Genomic DNA, 22,137 nt, shown 5'->3' with positions numbered 1-22,137 from the left:
TGCAATTGCTGGGTCGTAAGGTAGCTCTATTTTTAACTATTTAAAGGACCTCCACACTGTTTTCCAAAGTGGCTGTACCAGCTTGCATTCCCACCAACACTGTAAGAGGGCTCTCCTTTCTCCTGATCCTCTCCAACATTTGTTGTTTCCTGTCTTGTTAATTTTTGCCATTCTAACTGGTGTAAGGAGGTATCTCATTGTGGTTTTGATTTGTATTTCCCTGATGGCTAGTGATGTTGAACATTTTTTCATGTGTCTGCTAGCTATTTGTATGTCTTCTTTGGAGAAGTGTCTGCTCACGTCTTCTGTCCATTTTTTGACTTAACTCTTTGTTTTTTGGGTGTTGAGTTTGAGAAGTTCTTTAGAGATCTTGGATACCATCCCTTTATCTGTAATATCATTTCCAAATATCTTCTCTCATTCCGCAGATTGCCTCTTAGTTTTGTTGACTGTTTCCTTTGCTGTGCAGAATGTTTTTATCTTGATGAAATAAATGTAGATGGACTAAATGTTCCAATCAAAAAACATACGGTGACTTGACTGTATGGATAAACAAAACAATATCTACATACAGGAGACTCACTTCAGACCTAAAGACACACAGAGACCAAAAGTGAGGGGATGGAAAATATATTCCATGCAAACTGAAACAGAAAGAAAGCTGGGGTAGAAATACTTGTATCAGATTAAATAGATTTTAAACGAAAGAGTGTAACAAGAGACAAAGAAGATCTTTATATTATGATAAGGGATCAATCCAACAAGAGGATATAATCCTTGTAAATAGCTATGCACTCAGCATAGGGACATCTAAATAAATAAAGCAAATATTAACAGACATAAAGGGACAAATTGACAGCAATACAATAATAGTAGGTGACTTAAACAACCCACTTACATCAATAATCTAGACAGAAATCAATAAGGAAACATTGGCCTTAAACAACCCATTAGACCAGGTAGACTCAATATGTACAGAGCATTCCATCTAAAAGTAGCAGAACACACATTCTTTTTAAGTGCACATAGAACATTCTCCAGAATAGACCACATGTTAGGCTCAAAACAAGTCCCAGTAAATTTAAGAAGATTGAAATCATATCAAGCATCTTTTCTGACCACAATGGTATGAATCTAGAAATCAATTACAAGAAGGAAACGAACACGTGAAGGCTAAACAACATGCTACTTAACAACAAATGTGTCTATGAAAAAATCAAAAAGGAAATAAAAAAATACCTTGAGGCAGATGAAAATGGAAACACAACAGTTCAAAATCTATGGGATGCAGCAAAAGCAGTGCTAAGAGGAAAGTTTATAGCAATACAGGCCTACCTCGAGAAACAAGAAAAATCTCAAATAGTCTATCTTTACACCTAAAGAAATTAGAAAAAGAAAAATAAAGCCTGAAGTTAGTAGAAGGAAAGAATAATACAGATAAACAAAATTGGTAAACCTTTAGCTAGACTCATCAAGAAAAAAGAGAGGTCTCAAATAAAACCAGAAATGAAAAAGGAGACATTACCACTGATACCACCAATTACTAAGGATCATAAGAGACTACTGTGAACAGTTATACTCCAATGAGTGGGATAACCTAGAAGAAATGGATATATTCCTAGAAATGTGCAATCTTCCAAGACTGAATCAAGAAGAGCTAGAAAAACTGGACAGACTGATAACTAGCAATGAAATTGAATCAGTAATTAAAAAAAAAAAACTACCAACAACTTCATAGGTGAATTCTACCAACCATTTAAAGAAGAATTAGGGGCGCCTGGGTGGCACAGCAGTTAAGCGTCTGCCTTCAACTCAGGGTGTGATCCTAGCGTTAAGGGATCGAGCCCCACATCAGGCTCTTCCGCTACGAGCCTGCTTCTTCCTCTCCCACTCCCCCTGCTTGTGTTCCCTCTCTTGCTGGCTGTCTCTATCTCTGTCGAATGAATAAATAAATAAAATCTTTTAAAAAAAATAAAAAATAAAGAAGAATTAATACCTGTTCTCAAACTATTCCAAAAAATTGAAGAGGAAAGAACACTTCCAAACTCATTCTATGGGGCCAGTATTATCCTGATATCCAAACCGAAGACACCACAAATAAAGAAAATTATAGGCCAATATCCCTGATGAACATTGATGTGAAATCCTTAACAAAATATTAGCAAGCCAACTTCAACTATACAATAAAAAGATCATACACCATGACCAAGTGGGATTTATTCCAAGGATGCAAGAATGGTTTACATCCACAAATCAGCCAATGTGATATACTACATTAATAAAAAGAAAGATAAAAATTATATGATAGGGGCGCCTGGGTGGCACAGCGGTTAAGCGTCTGCCTTCGGCTCAGGGCGTGATCCCGGCGTTGTGGGATCGAGCCCCACATCAGGCTCTTCCGCTGTGAGCCTGCTTCTTCCTCTCCCACTCCCCCTGATTGTGTTCCCTCTCTCTCTGGCTGTCTCTATCTCTGTCGAATGAATAAAATCTTAAAAAAAAAATTATATGATCATCTCAATAGATGCAGAAATAGCATCTTATCAAATTCAACATTCATTTATGATTAAAAACTCTCAACAAAGTGGGTATAGAAGAGAATGCCATATCAAAACCCCACAGCTAATGTCATATTCAATGGTGAAAAGTTGAAAGATTTTCCCCTAAGATCAGATACCACAAAACAAGAATGCCCAATCCTGCCACTTTTATTGAACATAGTATTGAGAAGCCTGGTTACAACAATGAGAGAAGAAATAGAAATAAAAGGCATCCTAATTGAAAAAAATAGTAAAACTGTCACTATTTGCAGATATCTATCATCTATCTATCTATCCATCTATCTATCATCTATCTATATCTATATATCCCTAAAGACTCCACCAAAAAATATTAGAATAAATTAATTCAATAATGTTGCAGGATACAAAATTAATATACATAAATCTGTGGCATTTCTAAACACTAATAAACTATCAGAAAGAGAAATTAAGGAAACAATATCATTCACAATTGCATAAAAAAAATACCTGGAATGAATTTAACCAAGGAGGTAAAAGACCTATGCTCTGAAAACTATGAAACATTGATAAAAGAATATACCATGATGAAAGAATACACCAAATATACCATGCTCATGGATTAGGAGATTTAATATGGTTAAAATGTCTATACTACCTAAAGCAATCTACAAATTCAGTGCAATCCCTATCAAAATACCAGTGGCAATTTTCACAGAACTAGAACAAAGAATCCTAAAATTTGTATGGAAATACAAAAAGACCCAAATAGCCAAAGCAATATTGAAGAAGAACAAAGCTGGAGTTATCACACTTTCTGATGTCAAATTATACTACAAAACGATAGTAATCAAAACACTATGGTACTGACCAAAAAAAGAAAAAAAAAGGCACATAGATCAATGGAACACAGAATAGAGTCCAGAAATAAACCCACACTTATATGATCAATTAATCTTTGACAAGGAGGCAAGAATATACAGTGTGAAAAAGAAAGTTTCAATAAATGGTATTGGGAATACTGGACAGCTACATGTAAAAGAATGAAACTGGACCACTTTCTTATACCATTTACAAAAATAAACTCAAAATAAATTGAAGACTTACATGGAAGACTAGAAACCGTAAAACTGTCAGAAGAAAATTAGGCAGCAAGCTCTTGGATATAGGTCTGAACAATATTGTTTTGGATCTGTCTTCTCAGGCTAGGACAAAAAAGCAAAAATAAACAAATGGAACTACATCAAACGAAAAGACTTTTGCACAGCAAAGGAAACCATCAACAAAAGGAACAGGCAACCTACTGAATGGGAGAAGATATTTGCAAATGATATAACCAATAAGGCATTAATATCCAAAATATATAAAGAACTCACATAACTCAATATGAAAAAAACAAAAAATCCAATTTAAAAATAGGCAGAGGACCTGAATAGACATTTGTCCAAAGAAAACATACAGATGATCTAATGACACATGAAAAACTCCTCAACATCACTAATCATCAGGATAATGCAAATCAAAACCACAATGATATATCACCTCATACCTCACAGAATGGCTAGTGTCAAAAAAAATGAGAAGTAACAAATGTTAGCAAGGATGTGAAGAAAAAGGGAACTCCTGCACTGTTGATGGGAATACAAAATGGTGCAGCCACTATGGAAAATATTATGGAGTTTCCTCAAAAAATTAAAAATAGTAATATCATATGATCTAGCAATTCCACTCTTGGTATTTATCTGAAGAAAATGAAAACACTAATTTGAAAAGATACATGCACTCCTATGTTCATTGCAGCATTATTTACAATAGCCAAGATATGAAAGGAACCTAAGTGCCCATCAATAGATGAGTGGATAAAGATGTAGCAGAAAGAGAGAGAGAGAATAGAATATTACTCAGCCATAAAAAAGAATGAAATCTTGTTATTTGTGACAAAATGGATAGACCGAGGGGCATTATGCTAAGTGAAATAAATCGGACAAAGAAAGACAAATACTGGGGCGCTTGGGTGGCTCAGTTGTTAAGTGTCTGCCTTCGGCTCAGGGCGTGATCCCAGGGTCCTGGGATCCAGCCCTGCATCCAGCGGAGCAGGGAACCTGCTTCTTCCTCTCCCACTCCCCCTGCTTGCGTTCCCTCTCTCGCTGACTGTCTCTCTCTGTGTGAAATAAATAAAATCTTAAAAAAAAAAGACAAATACTGTATGATTTCACTTATATATGGAATCTAAAAAAACAAACAGACAAAACAGATACAGAGAATAATCTGGTGGCTGACAGAGGGGAAGGGGGTGAATAGGGAAAAGGGACTACAAAATACAAACTTCCATTCGTAAACTAAATAAGACATGAGTATACAATATACAGCATAGCAAATATGGTCAGTAATATGTAACAACTGTTACTGTAATTAGATTTATTGTAGTAATTGCTTTGTATGTATATAAATGTTGAATCATTATGCTGTACGCCTGGAACTAATATAATATTGTATGTCGACAACACTCTAATTAAGAAAAACGAATATATATACCAAGTTTGATCACACTCAATGCACTTAGGTAGAAGACAGGAGTCTCTTTCCAGACAGCATCTCCATAGGCAGTTCATGCTGGACACAACCTTGGGCCCTGTATTACTTGGTTCTCCAGAGAAGCAGAACCAACAGATGATGATATAGATAGATAGATGATAGATAGATGAGAAATGATAGATAGATGATGATGATGATGATAGATAGATAGATAGATAGATAGATAGATAGATAGATAGATGATAGATAGATAGATAGATAGATAGATGATAGATAGATAGATGATAGATGATAGATAGATAGATAGATGATAGATAGATGATAGATAGATAGATAGATAGATAGATAGATAGATAGATAGATAGATGATAGATAGATGATAGATAGATAGATAGATAGATAGATAGATGATAGATAGATAGATAGATGATAGATAGATAGATGATAGATAGATAGATAGATAGATAGATGATAGATAGATAGATAGATAGATGATAGATAGATAGATGATAGATAGATAGATGATAGATAGATAGATAGATAGATAGATGATAGATAGATAGATGATAGATAGATGATAGATGAGAAATGATAGATGATGATGATGATAGATGGATAGATAGATGATAGATAGATAGATAGATAGATAGATAGATAGATAGATATAGATAGATGATAGATTGATGATAAAGAGATCAGTTAAGAAATCGGCTCACACTATTATAGAGGCTGAGAAGTTTCAAGATCTACAGTCTGAAAGATGGAGACCCAGGAGAGCTGATGGTGTAGTTCCAGTCAGGAAGTCTGCAGCCTCAAGACCCAAGGAAAGCTGATGTTTCTGTTTGAGTCCAGAGGCAGGGAAGACCAATGACCCATCTCAGCAGTCAGGGAGAAGGAGTTCCCCCTTACTCATGGGAGGATTTTTGTTCTATTCAGACCTTCAATAGATTGGATAAGGCCTGCTGAGGAAGGCAATTTGCTTTAATCAGTCTACTGATTCAAGTGTTAATCCTACCCCAAAACACCCTCACAGATACACCCAGAATAATGTTTGACAAAATATAGGGCAAGTTGACACATAAAATTAACCATCATTGGCCCCACCCTCTCCAACATATGTAGACACATGAGTGCACACTGACAGCATACAGATTACCCAGGGCCTGCCTAAGTAGGTGGAACTAGTGTGACTAAGCATCCTGGTTTGCCTGGAGCTGAGGGAGATGCCAGGGACACTGGCCTCTCAGTCCCAGGCAAATAGGGACAAGGTGGTCAGCCTAGGTAGAACCCTATCAGTTGCTACCACCTGTCACTTCACTTCTTTCTTAACATTGACCTACCTAACTCATAAACTTTCATCTTCATACTTGACCTCTGATCTCAGTCCTGTGTAATGAAATTAGTTCCTTTCAAGGAGAAACCTCACTATAATATAGTAATGTGTGACTTGCAAACTTTTGATCAAAAGCTACATTCCCAAATTCACTCTCCCCAGGACCACCTTACAACATGGCTGCTGGCTTCCCACACACTAAGTGAAAGGGAATTAAGCTCCATCTCTTGAAGGGAAAAGTATAAAAAATCTATGATCATACATTTATTTTTTTTTCTTCTAGGATTTTTATTTTATTTTTTTATGTTATGTTAGTCACCATACAGTACTTCATTAGTTTTTGATGTAGTGTTCCATGATTCATTGTTTGTGTATACCTTTAAAACCACCACCTCAGCAAAGGCAAATTTGACACATTTCATAAAACTGCCTGTGTCCAGCCATTTGGAAACTAAATCAGTAAAAATTCCACAAGCTTTCACCAGAAGCAGACTTCTCAAAGTTGTTCAATTATGATCTAATCAGCCCCTTCTGCTTGAGGGAAACTGGACCCTTCTGGTGCCATAATTCAATTCCAACAATTTGAAATTATTGGGAGTCTCCAGAAATACCACTCTTGTGAGTTCTATTTTTGGAACAGAAATAATAACACGTATTTTGGGGATGGTACATCAATACTCTTGCCATTATGCCATTAGCTGTAGGGTCGGGCAGTAATCCAGAAAGACAAACAGTGAAACAGAAAGGACCTAAACATCTCATTAGTTCATTGAATCCAGGCACCACCTTCAGATCAAAGAAGTGTTACCTTTTTCTACACATGCCTTTCATTTCTTTTACTTCTTTTTATCATTTTAATCTATCTCATTTAATCTATCTCACACATAGTTGGATTCATTAGAAGAAGGATGGGACATAGAAAGGGGAGAGGACAAAGGACAATCTTTATTTTTATCTCTGGGCTTAAAATTCCACTAAAGATGTAGAGAAGTTAAGATGAGGGTCCAGTAAACTACTTTATTTAAATTACTACACCATCATATTTCATTGAAGCAATAGAGCTTTCTTAAAAATAATGTGACTTAATTTTTATTTTATTTAGACTATTTTTCAACTGATGTTACTATATATTCTTTAGGTGGCCTGGTAGTTTTTACCTCAGACCTCCAGCAAGTACTATAAAGAAGAAAAGATTCTGAAGAATCAATCAAGCTTCCTGTCAAGTCAAAGTAACACCCCTGTCTTAACCAGTGGTGGGAGAGATGAAGCACATTATTAATCTATATGAAAACATCAGTGATACAGCAAGAAATAATTCAGACTGTCCTCATGTGGTTTTGCCAGAAGAGATATTTTTTATAATATCCATCATTGGGGTTCTGGAAAATCTGATGGTCCTTCTGGCTGTGATCAAGAATAAGAATCTCCAGTCACCCATGTACTTTTTCATTTGCAGCTTGGCCATTTCTGATATGTTGGGCAGCCTATATAAGATCCTGGAAAATATCCTGATCATGTTCAGAAACATGGGTTATCTCAAGCCTCGTGGCAATTTTGAAACCACAGCAGATGATATTATTGACTCCCTGTTCATCCTCTCCCTCCTTGGCTCCATTTTCAGCCTGTCCATGATAGCAGCTGACCGCTACCTCACAATCTTCCATGCTCTGCAATACCACAGCATTGTAACCATGCGCCGTGTCATTGTTGTCCTGATGGTCACCTGGATGGGCTGCATGGGCAGTGCCATTACCATGGTGATCTTCTCTCATCACATCCCCACAGTGATCACCTTCACATCACTGTTCCCTCTGATGTTGGTCTTTATCCTCTGCCTTTATGTGCACATGTTCTTGCTTGCCCGTTCCCATGCCAGGAAGATTTTGACACTTCCCAGAGCCAACATGAAAGGGGCCATCACACTGACCATCCTGCTTGGGGTCTTCATCTTTTGCTGGGCCCCCTTTGTCCTTCATGTCCTGTTAATGACATTTTGCCCAAATAACCCTTACTGTGCCTGCTACATGTCCCTCTTTCAGGTGAATGGCATGTTGATTATGTGCAATGCAGTCATCGACCCCTTTATATATGCCTTCCGGAGCCCAGAACTCAGGGATGCATTTAAAAAGATGATCTTTTGTAGCCGGTACCAGTAGAATTATTGGTCTCTGATATTAATAGCCATGTGGTTAATGCTGTCAAGTGACAGAATAACATGACACACCAACAAATTCTAATGCTTTCCAACCATCCTTTTCCTTCCTTAATGTGCACTAGAATCATGCCACTAACTAGGGTTTGTAATAGCTTAGTCCTGTGTGAAGAGTCTTGCTGTAGGTACAACTTTTATAAGTAGAGAGATAAAATAATGTACTAAAAAGAATGACAGAATACAAAACACAGGGGCGCCTGGGTGGCTCAGTTGTTAAGTGTCTGCCTTCAGCTTACGTCGTGATCCTGGTGTTCTGGGATCGAGCCCTGCACCAGGCTCCCTGCTCGGCGGGGAGCCTGCTTCTCCCTCTTCCACTCCCCCTGCATGTGTTCCCTCTCTCGCTGTCTCTCTCTCTCTTTCTGTCAAATAAATAAATAAAATCTTTTTTAAAAAAAGAATACAAAACACAGACAACAATACAAGTTTGAGAGGTTTGTGCTGAGGTAAAAACTTTTTCTTCTATAAATATATAGCAAGCTTATTGCTAGGGTTGCCTTTCCAAGCTGGAAGCCATTGTAATCAATTTCTACAAGTTAAAGTGCCAGGACAAGTACTCAGGACACAAACTACAATGTCTTTGTAAGCAAGCCAAAAGTGCCAATAAATTACTGCAAGTGAATTTGCCCATCCTGCACTACTGCACAAAATCCCTGCTCTCCCTCCCTCCTTCCTGTGTGCTCATTTTACTGTATGCCATCTCAAATATTTCTTTTCAATTTGTTTTTTTTTAAGTGGGCACCACATTGGGCATGGGGCTTGAACTCACAACTCTGAGATCAAAACCTGAGCTGAGATCAGGAGTCGGACACCCAACAGACTGAGCCACCCAGGTGCCCCATCTCAAATCTTTTTAAAAGCAGGTAGGGTATAAATTATAAATGTCAAATAAGCAGCTTTGCATTTCCAATAATAAAGGAAACTTGTCTGTTAGTCTTCTTTGCTCATGTAGTATTCTGCTGGCCTTAAAATTCTTTCCTGGTTAAAACTCTCATGCTTTAGAAGCATAAATTTCAGAGGAGGAAATAAAAATTTAATACATTTGGTTCCTATGTGGAAATAAATAAAGGGCAGAGGAAAACTGTGACTATTTGAAGAAAGTATAACCATTCTTTGTGTATTTGTCTGAATGTAGGCTTAAAAGAAAAGAGACTCCAAGCCCCAATATATAATTTGTAGAATAATTAGAGTGTGTGTGTGCATTTGTGTGCGTTTACCATGCTTTGGAACTATGGGGAAACTAAAACCAAAACACCACTTCCAGAACAGTGCTATTATTAAGGCCCAAGCCGTAGACTGATGAAGAACATGGTAACTCCTTCCACAGATGAGTCTAAGAGGCAGATGCAGTCCCTGGAAAACTCATGCTACTGTCAGCCACAGGAAAGATACCAGATATTGAGAAGTGGCATCCCCAGTGACAATATAGAAATAAAATTGGTAAGTTCATCCATTTTTAATAGCTAAAAATAAAGCTTAAAAAAGAAGCAAATTCTGACCATAAGTCCTTGCTAAGTTGGAGAATAACTTAAAGGGATGAATGATGAGAGAGAAGAAAGAAGTAAGGTCTTTAAATCCACAGAGCAGTGCTCCTCGGGACTCACCAAGCATGGCTGCATCTTCTGGAAGAGGCAATACTTGACCCTCTGGGGAGCTTTCTCTGAGCTGCCAAGAGGAGAAGCCAGCCACAAAAAAGACTGCTGGTCTGGTAGTGTGAGTAAGGGACAGGCAGGGCAAGGTTGGGTGAGATAGGTAGGGAGCTACGTGGTCAGGCTCACAGAAATCCCAAAAATGTAGAGGTGTAAGGAAACCAGAGATAAGGGAACAAACCAGACCACCCTGCCCTAGGTTTCACAGCGGTGGGGTCTTTTTTATTACCGTCACCTATGACCAACAAAGAATAACCAGACCCTAAAAAGAAGTAAGCCATTAAAGAAGTTATCACCAGTCCTTACTCAAACCAAGACCTCATAAGAATGTTAAGGCCACAAGCTTCCTGGTCAGCTCTAAATAAAAGACTGTCAGTGGAGAACCACATTGGCAACCATGTCCAGATCCCTCTCACTCATAAGAGCTTTTTCTATATCCTTACTTAATAAAACTCTATCGCTTTACTCACTCTCCTTTGTCTGGGAAATTCATTCTTCGACTCCATGAGACAAGAGCCCAGCTCTCCTACTTCAGTTGGTTCAACATCAGATGGGGGTAGGCACAAAAACAAGCAAAACAGAAAGCGTGAGTTAAAGGGAAGACCGTGCTGGCAGGTTTCTAGACAGCATGCATCACAGATTGGAGATTGAACCCAAAGTATGTCTTGTCCTCTGTGTTCTACAGAAATCTTTCCCTAGTTACTTCTCCTCAGCAAATGGACAATATTATTCTAATGTAAGTTAACTTGGATTTCGTAATAAATAAGATACTATATGTAAGTTTGTTTTTCATAAAATCTAAGGCACAACCCTAGACATGATTTTTAAGTGTTATTTCTATCATTAAAATAACGTATAGAACTTTTTTTCTGTGATTAAACCGAGTATTCTCAATCAAATGTAACCTTTCTTTGACGTGCCAATCTATGACACTGTAGATGTGGGTGGTGCAATTTAACACCTGTTATAAATGGTCTGAAACTGCTGTGCTTGTTGAATTCTGCCTGTTAGTAGCTTTGCTACCCCCTCATCACTCTCAAGCTCTCAGCTGTCACATCTGTTGTCAGAGGAAATCACCTAGAAATTTCTTCACCTCTCAATGCCTTTCATTTGTTCTATTCAATCTGAGAAACAACATCAAGGCGGCTGTTCTAATTGTGTGTAAGGCAAAAATAAAGCTGAGTGCCAACTCAGAGACTTTTTCAATTCTAGGTCTTTAATTCAAATCAGTTCAAGGTCTTTGATACTTATAATTACTGGGAAAAAAAGTGTGATTTCCTCCCTTTACCTTCATATGCAATTCAAATAAAAACAGTATCAAACTGCAAAATGGCTCAGATTTTTTCCCATGAAGATCAGTTCAATTCTTTTATTTTGATCAAATTTTTAAACTGCTTTGCTGATGCCATGGGTGAGGGAGCAAAAGGAAAGCTGTGGGCAAAGCACAAGCTAACACCCCACAAACCTCCTCCCCAGGCGAGATTTTTTTTTGTTTCAATTAGCCAACATCATTAGTTTCATGTAGAGTTCAATAATTCATCAGTTGCATATAACACCCAGTGCTCATCACATCATGTGCCCTCCTTAATGCCCATCACCCAATTACCCCATCCCCCCACCCACCCCTACAGCAACCCTCAGTTTGTTTCCTATGGTTAAGAGTCTCTCATGGTTTGTCTCCCTCTCTGTTTCTTCCCATTCAGTTTTCCCTGTCTTCCCCTATGATCCTCTGCACTGATTCTTACATTCCACATATGAGTGGAAACCGTATGATAATTGTCTTTCTCTGATTGGCTTATTTTGCTCAGTATAATACACTGAAGTTCCATCCACATGATGTAAATGGTAAGTATTCATCTTTCTGATGGCTGAGTAATACAGTGGAATATTACTCCCCAGGTGAGATATGTGTGACATTCCTCAGTCACTCCCTGCTGCCCAATAACAAAGAAAAGGAAAAACAAATGGTTGACTGATAGAGATCACAGTCACTTAGGACATGAGCTTCCATCAGTCCGCAACTGTCTTTATGATTTACAAAAAAAGAGCAAACTCCAGAAACTTATAGACTCAATTTCCTGGAACTGTAACATCACCCTCCACTCCATAGGATAGAAAATCTTATATAATCAGTCACTCCTCACAACCCCACTGCAGCTCTTTCTGCCCATTGGTCCTGTCCTCATGCCATGATAAAACACCCTTTTTGCACTAAAAAACATCTCAAGAATTCTTTCTTGGCAATTAGCTCTGAACCCCACCACTCCAAAACACATCACCATAAGTATGTGCACAGTTTTATTCATAATCCAGCCTTGGATCAGGTGGCTGAAATTAGATGACGATGAAGTATTATAAATTACTTGAGTCCTCTTTTTTTTTCTCTCTTTGCCTTTCATTTTGTTATTTTTATTTTTAATTTTTATTTATTTTTATATTGAAGTATAATTAACATACAATGTTATATTCATTTCATCTGTACAATATAATGATTCAATAGTTCAATACATTACTCAATGCTCACTAAGATTAAGTGTAGTCACTGTCTGTCAATATACAACGTTATTACAATATTATTGCCTATATTCTTTAGCTATTCTTTTGATCTCTGTGGTTTATTTATTTTACAACAGGAAGTTCATATTTCTTTTTTTTAATGTTCAGTTAGCCACTGTATAGTACATCATTAGTTTCTGACGTAGTGTTCAATGATTCATTATTTGTGTATAACACCCAGTGCACATAACAACATGTGCCCTCCTTAAAACCCATCACCCCATTATCCCTTCCCCCAACCTCCCTCCCTTCTGAGACCCTCAGTTTATTTCCCGGAGTCCATAGTATTTCATGGTTCATCTCCCTCTCTGATTTCTCCCCCTTCAGATTTCCCTTCCTTCACCTGTGGTTCTCTGTGCTATTACTTATGTTCCACATATGAGTGAAACCATAAGATAATTGTCTTTCTCTGCTTGACTTACTTCACTTAGCATAATCCCCTCAGTTCCATCCATGTCCATGCAAATGGTGGGTATTCATCCTTTCTGATGGCTGAATAATATTCCATTGTGTATATGGACCACATCTTCTTTATCCATTCATCTGTTGAAGGGCATCTCTGCTCTTTCCACAGTTTGGCTATTGTGGACATTGCTGCTATGAACACTGGGGTGCACATGGCCCTTCTTTTCACCATATCTCTATCTTTGGGGGAAATACTGTAGTGCAATTGCTGGGTCATTTTTAACTTCTTGAGGAAGCTCCATACTGTTTTCCAGAGTGGCTGTATCATCTTGCATTCCCACCAACAGTGTAAGAGGGTTCTCCTTTCTCCTGATCCTCTCCAACACTTGTTGTTTCCTGTCTTGTTAATTTTTGCCATTCTAACTGGTGTAAGGAGGTATCTCATTGTGGTTTTGATTTGTATTTCACTGATGGCTAATGATGTTGAATATTTTTTCATGTGTCTGTTAGCCAATTGTATGTCTTTGGAGAAGAGTCTGTTCATGTCCTCTGCCCATTTTTTGACTGGATTCTTTGTTTTTTGGGTGTTGAGTTTGAGATGTTCTTTAGAGATCTTGGATACCAGCTCCTTATTGTAGTGTCACTTTCCTGACTTCAAACTATATTACAAAGCTATGATCACCAAGACAGCATGGCATATCTTCTCCATTCTGTGGGTTGCCTCTTAGTTTTGTTGACTGTTTCCTTTGCCATGCAGATGGTTTTTATCTTGATGAAGTCCTAGAAGTTCATTTTTGCTTTATTTCCCTTGCCTTTGGAGATGTGTCTTGAAAGAAGTTACTTAGGCCAATGTCGAAGAAGTTACTGCCTATGTTCTCTATGATTTGCATGGATTCCTGTCTCACATTGAGGTCTTTCATTTTTGAGATTCTCTTTGTCTATGGTGTAAGAGAATGGCCTAGTTATATTCTTTTGTATATAGCTGTCCAATTTGCCCATAACCACTTATTGAAGAGACTGTCTTTTTTCCATTGGATATTTTTTCCTGATTTGTCAAAGATTAGTTGACCGTAGAGGTGAGGGTCCATGTCTGGAATCTATATTCTGCTCCATTGGTCAATGTGTCTGTTTTTGTGCCAATGCCATGCTGTCTTGGTGATCATTGCTTTGTAATATAGCTTGAAGTCAGGCAATGTAAAGCCCTCAGCTTTATCTTTTTCATCATTCCCTTGGTGAGTCAGGGTCTTTTCTGGTTGCATAAAAATTTCAGGAGTGTTTGTTCCAGCTCTTCAAAAAATGCCAATGGTATTTTAATAAGGATGGCATTGAAAGTGTAAATTGTTCTGGGCAGGACAGACATTTTAACAATGTTGATTCTTCCATTCCATGAGCATGGAATGTTTTTCCACCTTTTTGTATCTTCCTCAATTTCTTTCATAGTGTTCTGTAGTTTCTAGAGTATAGATCCTTTACCTCCTTGGTTAGGTTTATTCCTAGGTATCTTACGATTTTTGTTGCTATTGTGAATGGAATTGATTCTTTAATTTCTTTTTCTACAATTACATTGTTAGTGTATAGAAAAGCAACTGATTTCTGTGCCTTGATTTTGTATCCTGCCACATTACTGAATTGCTGCATGAGTTCTACTAATTTGGGGGTAGACTCTTTTGGGTTTTCCACATAAAGTTTCATGTCGTCTGCAAGGAGAGAGGTTTTGACGTCTTCTTTGACAATTTGGATGCCTTTTATTTCTTTTTGTTGTGTGATTGCTGAGGCTAGGACTTCTAGCACCATGTCGAACAATAGTGCTGAGAGTGGGCATCCCTGTCACGTTCCTGACTGTAAGGGGAAAGCTCTCAGTTTTTCCCCATTGAGAATGATATTCACTGTGGGCTTTTCATGGATGGTTTTTATGATATTGAGGAATGTCCCTTCTATCCCTATACTCTGAAGAGTTTTAATCAGGAACGGTTGTTTTATTTTGTCAGATGCCTTTTCTGCATCAATTGAGACGTTCTTGTTTTTTCTTTTGTTAATGTGCTCTATCACATTGATTGATTTGCGAATGTGGAACCATCCTTGCATCACAGGAATAAATCCTACTTGGTCATGGTGAATAATCCTTTTAATGTACTGTTAGATCCTATTAGCTAGGATCCTTTTGAGTATTTTGGCATCCATGCTCATCAGGGATATTGGTCTGTAACTCTCCTTTTTGATGGGGTCTTTGCCTGGTTTTGGGATCCAGGTAATGCTGGCCTCATAGAAGGATTTTGGAAGTTTTCCTTCTGTCTCTATTTTTTGAAACAGCTTCCATAGAATGGGTATTATTTTTTCTTTAAATGTTTGGTAGAATTCCCCTGGGAAACCATCTGGCCATGGACTCTTGTTTTTTGGGAGGTTTTTGATTAATGTTTCAAGTTCGTTACTGGTTATTGGTCTCTTCAGATTGTCTATTTCTTCCTGTTTCAGTCTTGGTAGTTTATAGGTTTCCAGGAAGTCATCCATTTCTTCCAGGTGGCTTAATTTTGTTGGCATATAGTTGCTGGTAATAATTCCTATAGTTTGTTCATAATTTCTAATAACTGTTTCTATTTCTTTGGTGTTAGTCATGATCTCTCCCCTCTCATTCATGATTTTATTAATTTACATCCTATCTCTTTTCCTTTGGATAAGTTTAGCTAGTGGTTTATTGATCTTATTAATTCTTTCAGAGAATCAGCTTCCAGTCTCATTTATCTGTTCTACTGTTTTCCTGGTTTCCATTTCATTGATCTCTGCTCTAACTTTATTATTTCTCTTCTCTTGTTTGGTTTAGGCTTTATTTGCTGTTCTTTCTCCAGCTCCTTTAGGTGTTGGGTTAGCATGTGCATTTGGGATTTTTCTAATATTTTGAGAGTCTTGGATGGCAATGTATTTACCCCTTAGGACTGCCTTTGCAGTATCCCATAGGTTTTGGACTGATGTGTTTTCATTCTGATTGGTTTCCATGAATTGTTTAAGTTCATCTTTAATTTTCTGGCTGACTCAGTCATTCTTGACCAGGATGCTCTTTAACTTCCAAGTGTTAAAATTCCTTCCAGGTTTTGTTTTTTTTGTTATTGTTGTTGTTGCTGTTTTTTGTGATTGAGTTCCAGTTTCAACGCTTTGTGGTCTGATATCATGCAGGGAATAATCTCAATCTTTTGGTATTGGCTGAGACCTGATTTGTGACCCGGTATGTGGTCTATTTTGGAGAAAGTTCCATGTACATTTAAGAAGAATGAGTATCAGCCATCATAAAGAATGATTACCCAACATTTGCAGCAACATGGATGGGAATGGAGGAGATTATGCTAAGTGAAATAAGTCAAGCAGAGAAAGACAATTACCATATGTTTTCACTCATTTGTGGAACATAAGGAATAGCAGAGAGATCAGTAGGAGAAGCAAGGGAAGAATGGGGGGGGTAAACAGAAGGGGGAATGAACCATGAGAGACTATGGAGTCTGGGAAACAAACTGAGGGTTTCAGAGGGGAGGGAGGTGGGGAGAGGGGCTAGCCCGGTGATGGGTATTAAGGAGGGCATGTATTACATGAAGTACTGGGTGTTATACACAAACAATGAATCATGGAACACTACATGAAAGACTAATGACATATTGTATGGTGACTGACATAACATAATAAAAAATTTTTTTAAAAAAAGGAAGAAGAATGAGTATTCTCTTGTTTTGGGGTGGAATGTTCTGTATATATCTACGAAGTCCATCTGGTCCAATGTGCCATTCAAAGCTCTTGTTTCTTCGTTGATCTTTTGTTTAAATGATCTCTCCAATGCTGAGAGTGGAGTGTTAAAATCTCCTACTATTCATGTATCATTATCAAGCTGATTCTTATTTTGGTTAACAGCTGGCTTATGTAGTTGGCTGCTCCCATGTTGGGGGCATAGATATTTAAAATTGTTAGATTTTCTTGTTGGATAGAACCTTAAGAATGATATAGTGTCCCTCTGTATCTCTTATTACAGACTTTGGTTTAAATTCTAATTTGTCTGATATAAGAATTGCCTCCCCAGGTTTCTTTTGAGGTCCATTGGCATGGAAAATTGTTCTCCATCCCCTCATTTTCAGTCTTGAGTTGTCTTTTGGTTCAAAATGAGACTCTTGGAGACAGCATATGGGTGGGTCCTGTCTTTGTATCTAATCTGCAACCCTGTGCCACTTCATGGGAGCATTTAGGCTATTCATGCTGAGAGTTACTACTGAAAGATATGTATTTATTGCCATCCCATTGTCTGTACAGACCCTGTTTCTATAGATTGTCTCTATAAATTTCTGGTCTGTATTACTCTTGGGGTCTTTCTTCTTTTGTAGAATCCCCCTTAGTATTTCTTGCAGCACTGGCTTGGTGATCACATATTCTTTCAGTTTCTGCCAGTCTGGAAGCTCTTTGTCTCTCCATCCATTCTGAATGACAGCGTTGCTGAATAGAGTATTCCTGGTTGCATGTTCTTCTCAGTTAGTACCCTGAATATGTCTTGCCTGCCCTTTCTGGCTTGCCAGGTCTGTGGACAGGTTTGACATTATTCTGATGTTCCTCCATCCATGTGTAAGAAATCTCTTCCCCCTAGCTACTTTCAGGATGGCTTCCTTTGTTGCAAAATTTGCAAGTTCTACTATTATATGTGGGGGATTGGTCTGTTCTTCATCTTGGGAGGGGTCCTCTCTGCCTCTTGGACATGAATGCTTGTTTCCTTAGATTAGGCAAGTTCTCAGCTATGATTTGCTCAAATATACCTTCTAGCCCTCTTTCTCTCTCCACTCCCTCAGGGTCCCAATAATTCTGACATTAGAACATTTCATGGCATCGTTAATCTCTCTAAGTCTATTCTCATGGATTTTAAGCTGTTTGTACCAGGTCTCCTCCTGTTCCTTCCTTTCTATCAGCTTATCTTCTAGATGACTAATTTGTTCTTCTGCCTCATTTACCCTACCTGTTAAGAGTATCCAGTTTAGACTGTATCTCATTCATAGCATTTTTAGGTTTGGCCTCATTAGTTCTCGTTTCTGCCCTTAGAGATTCTATATTGCCACTAATGGTTTTCTCAAGCCTATCTACTGACTTCATAACTGCTACCCTGAAGTCTATCTCTGACATCTTGCTTATATTCATATCCATTAAGTCTGCAGGAAAGACCACTGTCTCTGGTTCTTTTCTTTGTTGGGAGTTCCTCCTCCTAGTCATTCTATTGAGGGGTGGTTGAGGGAATGTACAGAGTCAAAAATATCAACCACAATCCAGGCAAGATGCACCCTGTGAAAATCCGGAGCAGTCAGGAGCCACCACCAAAGAAACAAAGCCAAAATGAAACCTAAGAATAAAATTTATGAGATTAAAATATTTTTGAAAAATTAAAAATTTTTAAAAAGGGGGGTGAAGGGAGGGGTGGCTATAATCTCTCAATCTGGGCAAGGTAGGATGTTTCAGTACTTCCTGGGTGTATTTTGTTCTCTTTGTTAGAGGATACTACTTCCCAGAGTTTCAGGGAAGATATATATAGTACAAGTTAAAAAGCTACTATGAAATATGTTATATTAAACATCTAGTTGAAATGAGAAAAAGGTAAAAAGAAAAAACAGAGAAGAAACATGAGGAAGAATAAAAAAGAAAAAAAAAAGGTTGTATCTGAGAAATACACCAGACATGAGGCAACACCTGGAGCTCAATATAAAATTTTCCTCTTGTGTTGGGCTTTTATGGTTTTATGGGGACCCTAGGATTGTCATACTCTTGTTCTTCCAGCTTGTCTTCTGGGGAGGGGCCTGCTGTACTCTTTTTCAGGGAACCTTGCTTGGGGAACCCTATCAGGGGGCTGGGCTCTGTGGAAACTGGGTTTTTGGGCTTCTGTTCTCTGGCGCCTTTTCCAGTCTTTGCAGAGGGTCAGGACAAAGGAAAATGTCTGCACCCAGACCTCCACCCCAGGGCAAGGAAACCATAGTCTGCTCCTCTCTGAATCCTCCAGAACACACAGTCTCCCTTTCCGTAAGCGCTGCCAAAAACCGCAGCCTCCCATGGGCAGTGCATGCCCCCAGTGGCCCTCTCAGCAGTTGACTCAGGCCCCCGCTTGTCTCTGCCCTTTGTGCTTCTAAAACTGTGAGTGGTCCGGGGTCCGTGGCAGCTGCCCCAGGTTCCGCGTCAGCAGCCGCCCTGGGTCTGTGGCAGTGGTGGCAGCAGCGGAGGTGGCTGGCCCAGGTCCACGTACACCCACCCCCTTAGCTCCTGGATCCTGTTTGAGCATTGTTATCAGGCCCTTCCTTCTTGCCACTACTGTTCTGCCAAATATCACTGGTACCCCAGCACAGATGCTTTTGCAGTCCAGTGTTACATCACTTTCCAGGTGCCAGCTATGTCTGTTCCCTCCCCCTTCTGTTTATCTTCCATTGTCAGCCCACAGAATCACAACTCCATCCTTCATACCTTGAAACCACAGATTTCCTGCTTGTGGAGATCCAGATTTATATTCCTACATCTCAGGCTGATTTCATGGGTGTTCAGAATGGTCTGGTAAATATCCAGCTAAATTCAGGGGACTGGTTGAATCGGAGTCCCCTATTCCTCTGCCATCTTGCCCCCTCCCATTTACCCCACTTTTTTCCGGAAGTTCATATTTTTTAATCTCCTTTATCTATTTTGTCCATTCCCCCACCCACCTGCCCTTTGGCAACCACCAGTTTGTTCTCTGTATTTAAGATTCTGTTTGGGTTTCTGTTTGTGCATTTGTTTTGTTTTTTAGATTCCACAAATAAGTGAAATCATATGGTATTTGTCTTTCTCTGTATGACTTGTTTCACTTAGCATAATACTCTAGGTTCATGTAGAAATGCAGTACTTCTGAGCCCTCTCTAGTAAAAAGGGAGGGAAGTTTCCTTTTCCTCTCCCTCATTTACCCATTACTATGTTCTGAAAGTTTGTTTTCCCCCAAGATTCATATGTTGAAATCTTAATCCCCAAAGGTGGTGATATTTGAAGGTGGAAGTGATTAGGTCATGAGTGTAGAGCCATCATGAATGGGATTAGTGTCCTTATCAAAGAGACCACAGAGAGATCCTTCCTCCCTTCTACCACATGAGAACACAGCAAAAGAAGTCACTAGTTTTGAACCTGGAAGAGATCCCACCAGAACCTGACCATGCTGGCACCCTGATTTCAGATTTCTAACCTCCAGAACTGTAAGGAATAAATTTCTGTTGTTCATAAGCTACACAGTCTATGGCATTTTGTCATAGCAGCCTGCAAGAACTAAAACCCATCTAGGTATGGACAGACAGGAGTGGAGGTAGTTCAATAAACACCTCAGTCCCTCATCCACACATTCACTGGTCTGAGGGCAGAAAGGCGCTGAGAGCAGCCAAAGAGCACCCCAGACCATCTGGTTAAGACCTACCAAGAAACATGAGCAAATCAATAAACAAATCATAAACAATTGTCAGAGTTGATGTTTCCTGGGCTGTTGGAAGATCTAGTAATAAAACAATGACGATAGGAACTATGTGTTATTGAACAATTATAATAAGCCAGGTATTATGCTAAAAGCTGTGCATGCCTTAAGCCCCACAACAACCCTAAGAATAGGTACTATTTTACCTTTTTTTTTTTTTTTTTTTAGTGAATAAGCTGAGGTTCTGGAATATTAAGTACCTTTTGCAGCAGCAGACTCCAAAGTAATCCTCCTGATCCCTGCCTCCTGGTCTTTCACATCTTTGCATAACCCCTATCCCTTGATTGTGGGTAGGACTATGATTTGCTTCTAACTCACAGAATCTGGCAAATGTGATGGGACCTCACTTTCATGATTATATTGCATTATATAAAATACTGCCTTACTACAGACTTGTTAGAGAGACTCGGCTTCCTGGCTTAATCAAGTAAGTAGACATTCTTTAAATCCCACATAGTGAGGAATTACAGGCAGCCCCTCACACGCCTTGATTTCAGCCTTGTGAGACCCTGAGCAGAGGATCCAGCCAGGTTATGTCCATGTTCATGCGCCATGGAAACTGGGAGATAACACGTGTATTGTTTTAAGGTAATTTTGTGGAAGTTTATTATGCAGCTATGGAAAATGAATATATTTACCCAACTCAAGACAGAACATGGCAGAGTCAAAAGTCAACTCCAGGTTGCCGTCTGGCCCCAGAGCTCTGTAATGCTATCATGGCCCATACACGTGGCCAGATCATGGCAGAGTGACTATTCACTTTTTCTCATCCTACATCAGGACAGGCAAGGTGAGAGCACCTGAGGCTACTTAAACCCTAAAGTGGGGATGTCATTCAGAAAGAAGGGCACCATTGTTCCCACCCACATCCAGAGGCCCTGGCTCAGGGATTTTGCCTGAGGTGAGAAGCAGACTTTAAAACAAATAGCTTCTAATCTCTTTTCAAAGTAACTGATTTCATTTTCAACAATGATGGATAAATTCCAGCACTCTCAAAAACGCTAGACGTTTGGCAAAAAGCAATTGGGAGAACAATAGATGCATTGAAGATATAGGTGAATATATATGCTGGGAAGTTTGCTGAGAGGATTGGGGAGCAGTGGGGAGCCCTCCGGGGGTCAGAACAAATCTCAATCAGTGATTTTGGGAACTTTCCCTACAAGGAATCCCAAATTTGGTTAGATAAGTCTTTGGAGCAATTTATGCATCAGGACATTGCTGAAAACAACAGAGGCAGAAATTAGTGGTGCTTAACAGCTGGATATTGTCAAGGAAAGAGCCACCAAACAGAGCCCTGCCCAAGCCATCATCATCCCAATGCAAACTCAATACTATATCCCCTGAGGAAAAAGAATATCAGAGGTATAATACTGCAGGGTGGGTTGGTGGGTAGACCTCACCGAAATAATTCAGCCAGTCACAAAACAAATAAACAAGCAACTAAGAATAACAAG

The 22,137-nt window shown here is 38.9% G+C and overlaps 1 protein-coding gene across 1 annotated transcript in view; it reads left to right on the top strand.

Annotated features, from left to right (window-relative positions):
- MC2R (melanocortin 2 receptor) overlaps positions 1-11,549 on the top strand; it is a 52,136-nt gene extending 40,587 nt beyond the window's left edge. Inside the window, exon 2 of the mRNA XM_045815165.2 lies at positions 7,523-11,549. Within this exon, the coding sequence (XP_045671121.1) occupies positions 7,647-8,540 (894 nt within the window). The 5' untranslated portion in view covers positions 7,523-7,646 and the 3' untranslated portion in view covers positions 8,541-11,549. The remainder of the gene's footprint in view (positions 1-7,522) is intronic.
- The last annotated feature ends 10,588 nt before the right edge of the window (positions 11,550-22,137 follow it).

Source organism: Ursus americanus, chromosome 30 (genome assembly GCF_024610735.1).
Source record: "Ursus americanus isolate L20-20 chromosome 30, mUrsAme1.1.p, whole genome shotgun sequence".
In the NCBI taxonomy this organism is placed as follows: domain Eukaryota; kingdom Metazoa; phylum Chordata; class Mammalia; order Carnivora; family Ursidae; genus Ursus; species Ursus americanus.
The sequence above is the reverse complement of the archived record's forward strand: the minus strand, read 5'-3'. Positions and strand labels throughout refer to the sequence as shown.